At 32.5% G+C, this 9,013-nt stretch overlaps 1 protein-coding gene across 1 annotated transcript; it reads left to right on the forward strand.

Moving 5' to 3' along the window:
- The first annotated feature begins 276 nt into the window (after positions 1-276).
- On the forward strand, positions 277-5,190 carry LOC145105753 (boron transporter 4-like). Its single transcript, XM_079042829.1, has 13 exons — positions 277-350; positions 650-755; positions 920-1,002; positions 1,086-1,278; positions 1,366-1,504; positions 1,592-1,757; positions 1,866-2,032; positions 2,108-2,281; positions 2,379-2,474; positions 2,566-2,682; positions 2,784-3,106; positions 4,553-4,832; positions 4,918-5,190. The coding sequence occupies exons 2-13, from the start codon at positions 652-654 to the stop codon at positions 5,188-5,190; spliced, it is 2,115 nt and encodes a 704-aa protein (XP_078898955.1). The 5' UTR covers positions 277-350; positions 650-651.
- The last annotated feature ends 3,823 nt before the right edge of the window (positions 5,191-9,013 follow it).

A 9,013-nucleotide genomic window follows, 5' to 3' on the forward strand; every position in this document is an offset into this window, starting at 1 on the left:
TTCATCATTTATTTACGATTTTGCCATTCCGCGGAGTTACAGTGGATTCCGTGGAGCTACCTCCGCGGAATCCATGTCTATACCCGGAAATTCAATTTTTTGTGTCTGTATTTTGAAATTCAACCCCAAATAATGTCGGGAATATTCCCTTTATTCTTATTCTTAGCTAAATTTTTAGATTCTTTATATTTCGTGGGCCCAGTTGTATAGAATACAAAAAGGATGGTGGAACGCAGAGTACCCTAACCTATCAGACCCTTTCACTTTGCCTCAAAAGGTTGACTTCCAATTTTCTGAATTCTGACTCTAACAGTTGCAGTTTTGAGTCACTTGTCACCGTTCTTCGTCAGGTTTTTTTTGATGAACTATTTTATTTTTGCAGATTATTTGTGTTTTTCTTCAGTATAATGCAGTTATGATTCGTCTCACTATTGCACATTCATCATTTCTCGTCTTCTTTGCATGTTAGTTGTTTGAAATTTTGTAAGTCTAGATGATTTCATTAAAAAATGTGTTTGTATATAAGGATAACAAGTCGATAATCAATTCGCTAGAATGAGATTATGAGATTGAATCTGAATGAATCTATTTGAAATCGTATAAGTGTAAACTGATTATTAACCTTTGATCGACATTTATACAATTTCAGGAATGGAGCATTTGAAATCTCCATTCAGAGGGATTGCACATGATGTTAGAGGAAGAGCATTGTGCTATAAACAGGATTGGAATGTCGGAATTCGCTCTGGAATTGGGTAATCCTCTTCGTTCCTCTGGTTTACGTGCATGATCCAAATTATACGTAGTTCTCTATGTATGTATAACCTAATGATTCAGCATTTCAACTAGATCGACTGTTTTGAGTCACCATTTTCTGAGAACTATATTGATTCAAAATGCTAATTATGATTGTTTGTAGGATTTTGGCTCCAACTACATACATCTTCTTTGCTTCTGCACTACCTGTCATTGCATTTGGGGAGCAACTTAGTAGAGATACAGGTATTCTATAGACGAGGAAAGTAAATATAATTAGATGATTCAAAATGATAATTAGTTAACTTTTTCAACTGTTATTGTTGTAGATGGAAGTTTGAGCACAGTTGAAACTTTGACTTCTACTGCTATATGTGGTCTCATACACTCAATACTTGGTGGACAACCTCTTCTGATATTGGGAGTAGCAGAACCTACTGTTATCATGTACACTTACTTGTATAACTTTGCTAAAGGGAGGCAAGATTTGGGGCAAAAACTGTTCTTGGCATGGGCTGGATGGTAATTTTAAATAAGAACCTCAGTATTCCATGCTTTCTGAATCACCAAGTCCTAATTTATGTCTTAATAGCAACACAATTTTTGCAGGGTATGCACTTGGACAGCTCTGATGTTGTTCATTCTTGCAATTTTCAATGCATGTGTTATCATCAATAGGTTTACAAGGATTGCAGGGGAAACTTTTGGGATGTTAATTTCTGTTCTTTTCATTCAAGAGGCCATCAAGGTAACCAAAAGTTTCAAAGCTAAAAGTTTGTTATTGTTACTGATGTTTCATGTTTTATAACATTTAGCTGTGATTTTGTTGGTTTAGGGACTAGTGAGTGAGTTCAAGATTCCTAAAAATGAGGATCCAAATAAAGTGAAGTATCAATTTCAATGGCTTTACACTAATGGTATTCTTGCAGTTGTATTCTCATTTGGGCTTTTATACACTGCATTAAAAAGCAGGAAAGCAAGGTCATGGTGGTTTGGAACAGGTGAATGGAGTAGGCTTTAGATTGCTTCTGCATATTTTATATTTCTTTTATCAAATATGATGTAGATTCTTATCATCTTAATATGTAACTACTGTTATGTGAAACTAGGGCGACTCAGAAGCTTCATAGCAGACTATGGAGTCCCATTGATGATTATAGTGTGGACAGCTGTCTCTTTCAGTGTACCAAACAAACTCCCTTCTGGAGTTCCAAGAAGACTCTTTAGTCCACTGTTATGGGAATCTGAATCAACATACCATTGGACTGTTATCAAGGTAAATATTTGTAGACATTTTATATAATAAAACTTCATAATTAGATCTTAATTCTTCCCTTGAATTTAAGTACAGGATATGGGTAAAGTTCCTCCTGCATACATCTTTGCAGCCTTCATCCCAGCTCTTATGATAGCAGGGCTTTATTTCTTTGATCATAGTGTTGCTGCACAGTTAGCTCAACAGAAAGAATTCAACCTCAAGAATCCTTCAGCCTATCATTATGACATTCTTTTGCTTGGATTCATGGTACCCATGTTTTATTTTTTTTGCTATATTGTTAATATATAATTAACATGTTAACAATCGGACACATATTTTTTAAATTATTAAATGTTGTTTTCAGACGTTGCTTTGTGGATTATTAGGACTACCTCCTTCAAACGGTGTATTGCCTCAATCACCCATGCACACTAAAAGCCTAGCAGTTCTCAAAAAACAGGCAAGTCCACAAAAATATAAATAATAGAATTAGAAATGTATCATTAATTTGATTTATTTCTTCTAATAATGTAATTGTTTTGTTCTACCAGTTTATTAGAAAGAAGCTAGTAGCAAGTGCTAAGGAAAGCATAAAGCAGAAAGCTAGCAATTCAGAGATCTACAACAAGATGCAAACTGTTTTCATAGAAATCGATAGCTCTCCAATTGTAAATCTTCAGTATCTCAAGTGTTAAACACAAGAAATAGCAACACATTTTCACAATTTTCAAAGTTTATATTTTTCTTAACTTGTTTTCTTACATTACAGACAACTGCGGTAGTTAAAGAACTAAAGGACTTGCAAGAAGCAGTGATGAAAGTAGAAGATGGAGAAGAAAACACAAAGGGGAAGTTTGATCCTGAGGAGCACATTGATGCACACTTACCTGTGAGAGTTAATGAACAAAGGGTCAGCAATCTACTGCAGTCAATTCTTTTAGCAGGATCTATTTGTGCAATGCCACTTATAAAGTTAATACCAACTTCAGTTCTTTGGGGTTATTTTGCTTACATGGCCATTGATAGTCTTCCTGGAAACCAGTTTTGGGAAAGGATCTTGCTTCTCTTTATCCCCTCTGGCAGAAGATACAAGTGAGTTCTCTGTTCTCTCATTTTCAAGCATTAGATATCACAATAATTAGAGCATCCACAGTGCTACAATTATTTCTTTAAAAAAAAAAATCAGTTTTTTTGTGCTATGTTAGCACCAACAATGCTACAATTATCTCTGTTTTCTCATTTTTCGAGCATTAGATATCTTAACTGTCTCCACTATACAATTTTCCTTGGTGTAGAAAAGAAAATTGAAATGAATAAACTGATATTTATATTTTCAGTTAATACGAAATCTATAGTTTTGTAACATTTTTTTTTATCCAAAATGTTACCAAAATTTTTAAGTTTTAACTTTTAGCATTTGCATTTTTATAAATTTAAATATATTTTTTTGATATGTAATCATTACGAATAACTAATTTATATAACAAAACATTTCATATCCAGCTTTAACTTTTGAATATATTTTTATATTTGTTTTATGAAATAGAAGTGTATACATAAAAATAAAAATAAAACCAAAAGTTCAAAAGAGGTAAATTACGAATAACTAATTTATTTTTTGATCGATGAAAGCCACCTATTTTTAAAAGAATTTTCATTTCGACCCCCTCTTTCTGGTTTACAAGATGTTAAACTAACATGCTTTTCATTTACCTACATGACATCATTTTTTTTTTTTTGGAAAATGAAATAGCACTTTGTTTCCTGAAATGGCTTAGGGTGCGCTTGGTTGTGAAAAACTGCTTTCATTTTCCAAAAAAATGTTTTCAGAAAATATAGTTGAGTTTTCAATGAAAATTTTAGAAAATGCGTTTGGTTGGAACCAGTAGAGTTTTCATTTTCCATCTTAGAAATTTACAAAACTCTGGAAAACTGTAAAAATCACTTTTCTAATTTACATACAATTTGGAAAACAGAAAATTTTCATTTTCTTGGAAATTTTTTAAAAACTAAATCAACCAAACGCGTTTTCTAAATTTTTATTTTCATTTGAAAATATTCATGGAAAACAAGAAAATTTTCCACAATCAAACGCACTGGTATCATTTTCTTGTTTGGGAGACTATAAGCATACCATGTAGGCAAATGAGAGAAGCCATTTCACAAAGTTAAATGCTATTTTAGAAATTACATATAGGTTAGTGAAAGTCATGTAGTTTTAACACATGCTAAACCAGAAATAGAGGGTCAAAGTGGTTATGATGGAAATTTCTTTCAAAAATGGGTAACTTTCATTTATTGAAATAAAATATACTGGTTAAACTGATTAAAAAAAAAACGACCAAAAATAGTGGCTTTTATGTATATATCACCCAATAAAAAAAATGTCAATACTGAGAAAAAAAAATAATAATAAGCTTGTAGAATTACAAGCTTGCTTTAACTTGAAAAAACTTTTGAGAAAGCTGTAATTTGAAGTTTGTTTTTTATTTTGTTATGAATATGTATATGTATATGTATGTATCTATGTGGTGGCAGGGTTCTGGAAAAGGTTCATGCTTCTTTTATCGAGTCAGTCCCATTTAGAAGCATAGTCATATTCACAATCTTCCAAATCATCTATTTCCTCGTATGTTATGGTGTCACATGGGTCCCTGTAGCTGGCATTTTGTTCCCAGTTCCTTTCTTCCTTCTCATCAGCATAAGACAACACATTCTACCAAAACTATTCCAGCTCCATTATCTCAGGGAGCTTGATGCAGCCGAATATGAGGAAATCCTGGGTAGTCCAACACGACCTCCTAGTTTCAATCTCAGGGTAATTAATTAACTTTTCACAACCCATATACAATCACAATTCAGAATTCAGAATTGACTTACTCTCTCTGTGTATATATATACAGGAATCGGATAGTGGACATGGTGGGAGTAATGAAGGTGACGTGGCGATATGTGATGCGGAAATACTTGATGAGATGACTACAAATAGGGGGGAGCTCAAGGTTCGGAATCTTAGCTTTAGAGAAGATAGACGCACCCAGGTAATAACTACACTTACTTTTTTCTTTCCTATCATTCAACCTTATACATCTTGTTTTCAAATTTATTCATATACATATTGTTGCTTCATAGTTATAGACCATTTATCAGCTTGTGAAATTGCTCAGGATCATTAGAATATGTTAAATTAATATTATTGTATTCCTATAATTTGTTTTGTAATATGTTAAATTAATATTATTGTATTCCTATTGAATATTTGTTTTGTAATGTAGAAGGCTAGTAAATTAATACTAATAATAGAATTGTTATAAAATATCAAGTGACAATTATTTTTTATTAATAATTAATGGTTCAAAACATATTTATATTTGATTAAATAAATAATTTGGTGGTGGTCCCAAAAACGTTTAGGGGCTATTTGATACATTTCCTATGGGTCGTTCAGACCGTTTAATACCACAATTAAAAGTCTCTGATTCGGTTTTAAAAAGTTAGGTCTGACTCAATCAACACACTATCAAAGAACTAGTTAGCTTCATTGTAAATAATCTTACAAAATTTGCAAAGCTTAGATGCAAATTGTTAGCAGTTGATTTAGTTGTAGAACTAAATAACAAATTTGGTCCATCTTTGTTATACAAATTCTTATGGATTAAGTCCAAAAAGATTTTTCCTGTAAATTTGCCTTTGATGTTTCATTTTGTTATTGTTTCTGTCTTCATGATTTTATTTTGTTTCAGATTTGGACTAAAAAACTATTTTGCGCCTAATCATATATTTGGTATTAATCTGTTATCATTTATTTATGCTTTAAGTATTAATACCATAAAAGTTGGCACTACCCCTCCCCGCAAAGGCAACCACCATTGTGGTTTGTGGGGCAAAATAGTTGATTTTTTTTTTTTTTCGAAACCCAAAACAAAATGAAACAACTTACTGGGACCAAATAAGCAACAAAATGTAAACACATAAGCAAATACAAAACAATAAATTTTTTTTGGACCAAACCTTTAACAAATGGAAAAGCACAAGGACCAACCTGTAATTTACTCATAAAACCTTTTTTTTTTTTTTTTTTGCAGCAAATTTACCACGGGGACTATATCCAGTCTGAGTGAAAAAAAATAGAGAAGACAGTTATGGATAGCGAACCAAAGTGCAACTATGATGCTTGTAAAGGTAATGAGTAGTTGTATGCATTTGGTCAGTGTAGTAGTTAGCGTTCACAAGAATTAGAAAAGCTCATGTTGGTGTTAGTTTGATTTGATCATGTAATTGTAAATGTACAAAAAGTTGGTTTAAACTTTAAAGCCCAAATGGAACATTGATAATAAAAATCAGACCATTGGGCTTTTAAGCAGGCACGAGAATTTCCTGTTTTTTGAGCTCAACTCAAATGACCACAAACCCGTTGCAATTGATACAAGTGAAAAATATCTTAGAGCGTAGAAAAGGTTATTAAAAAGCTTTAAAAAAAATAAAAAATCTGTGTATACGAGCTTTTTCCATTTGATTATCTATGTTTTGTTTTTATAGTTGTTGATTTGTTATTGGTTGAAAAGCTATGAGGCCCACCACATCATTGTAAAAGCTTAAAAGAAGAGTTTGCTCATTAGCTAGATTCTTGGAAAAACTTCGGTTTGAAAAAGCTCTTCAAATAGCTTTTCATTTTGAAAAACTTTTTGGCTTGAAAAAACTCATGGATTTGACATTTCTATTGTAAATTAGACATTGCCATCTTCTGTTATTAATTTTGATAAAACATATATATTTTGATTCTTTATAAGATTGAAAAATATAATTTGTTGACTTTTCTTTAACGGTGTAGTTTATAAAAAATAATAATCAGTTTTTATTGTGTACTAAAAATCTGAAATAAGAAGAGGTGTGAAATGTAGTTTTTGTATAAACAGAACGAGTGTAATTGAAATTTTATATTGTAATTGTGAAAGTGGTGTCGGACTTGTATAATGCCACATCATATGAACCTGAAGCCCACTTTGGTGGATGGATTAAAATTTAAAAGCCTACACTATGCTCTTAGAAAGTGGTTTTGAAGTTAATACGTAAATTATATTTCTCTAATCTATCTATTAATGGTATATGCCTAATTGGAAATTAAAGCAATGATGAACAAAATATATTTTATGTTAATATCGAGTAATGATTGAATCTATAGACAGTGTATGCAAAAAAGTTGGTTATATATTGTATATATATTGGTAAAAAGACGACATATATTAAACAAAACTAGCTAGAAGCTAGCCAAAAGTATACGTAGATAATTAAGAAAAATAAAGAGAAAACATCCTAAGCAGCGAATAGGCTCGATACACTATTTCTCATAGCAAAAGAAGTTTATATTTCCCCTTTGCTCTATCCATGTAAAAGCCATCAACATAGTTTGATCTATCATTTTCACCGGACAAGGTTTCGCCTTCTTGAAAATAACTTCGTTCCTTGATCTCCAAAAATTCCATAAAGTCGCCATGAGAATCCATGAATAAGTTTTGTTGCCTTTTTGATTTTGCCAATAAAAATGTTTCAATGAATAAAGATCTAATGTCCCTAGGGTTTATACTTGTGAACCCACACCATATTTGAACTATATCCCAAACTTTTGTTGCAAAGTTACATTCCAAGAATGAATGCATAGTGGAATCTTCCCCGATATGACAAAAACTATGTTGATAGCTCCCCATGTTGGTGATTTTAGTGTTATCAACATATTTTGTTGTAATTATTATTAATAATGAGATAGGCCGAACTCCATTTACTAACCGAGCTTGGAGGTGCGGGATGCACACTCGGTGTGATAAATGTGAACTCGGGAATACGGGGGTTCGGGGGCAGCACCCCTAGCGGGGTCCAAGGGGCAGAGCCACTGGCGGTGGTTTCGCTGATCGGTCAGCAAACGGGGTTCTAAGGGGCAGCGCCCCGAAACCTAAACAAATTTTTGTATCAGGTAGTGAGACTCTGGTCATGCACTTTTCCTCCAAAAACAACCCACTAGATGACATCATAATGATGCAGACATTAGTTATGTCCATTAACTAACATTTTTTTTTGCACAAATTCTACATGCAACCGCCAATAACCATATTTCCCTCTAGTATAAGAATGTTTTTTGGTTCCAGAAAACGGGTTGGAACTTTCATACACGAAAACTGTATATTGATTCATTCTATCTCTCTATAACACAAAAACAACAAGGTATATTATGTGTTTTTGGTTTAGAAGTGGTCAGACTTCTAAATTGAAATTTTTTGGATTATTCGAAATCTGACTTGTAACATCCGTGTTTCTAGGCTAGACATTAATATTGACGTGATAGTCTAGGTTGACCTTTGTAACTCATTTAGAAGAAATGAAAAGGAATTATGTGAAAATTATGTGTTTTATGCTTAATTATTAGGGTTTAATTAATTAAGAATAAAAATGAGCGTCGAAAATAAATATTAGATAAAGCCGATATTTATTAAGAAAGTTGTAGTGGTCGTGACAAGGATTACGGATATATAAAGAATGCCGAAATCCGAGTTATAACGAAGAAGTTATGACCTGTCGAAGTTTCGCGACAAACCGGCACGGTGCCGAATGTCGTAAAAAATGAGTTTTTGATAAACTACTTTTTAGCCTTAGTGATCTAAACAAAAGTCTTAGTGTTCGTTAAACCAAGAGTAGGTATAAAAAGAACGCCTAAATCTGACTTCGTATGAGGAAGTTATGATTTTTCTAAGTTCTAGCTTAGCAGTAGACAGCTAAAAAATCGAATTTTAGATCGAGTGATTTTTAGCCGACACAACCTAAAAGAGAATCGAAGGTCTCGTCAATAGTAGCACAACGGTAAAAAGACAGACGAAAACGGACGTCGGATGAAGAAGTTATGAATTTTTAACGGATTTCCTGTCCCGGTCTCTTAAAAATAATAATATAAAAATTAAAGTCAAAATTAGCCGACGAAGTCTAAACGAAAGTTGTAGAGCGTAATTTTAC

This window comes from Lactuca virosa, chromosome 4 (assembly GCF_052849685.1).
Source record: "Lactuca virosa cultivar CGN04683 chromosome 4, Lactuca_virosa_CGN04683_v6, whole genome shotgun sequence".
Lineage (NCBI taxonomy): Eukaryota > Viridiplantae > Streptophyta > Magnoliopsida > Asterales > Asteraceae > Lactuca > Lactuca virosa.

Bases quoted from the DNA above. Each gene is read 5' to 3' on its own strand.
- LOC145105753 (XM_079042829.1), top strand. From the start codon at position 652: ATGGAGCATTTGAAATCTCCATTCAGAGGGATTGCACATGATGTTAGA. The intron at 1,003-1,085 runs GTATTCTATAGA...TTATTGTTGTAG, and splicing joins GCAACTTAGTAGAGATACAG to ATGGAAGTTTGAGCACAGTT. The intron at 2,475-2,565 runs GCAAGTCCACAA...TTGTTCTACCAG, and splicing joins TAGCAGTTCTCAAAAAACAG to TTTATTAGAAAGAAGCTAGT.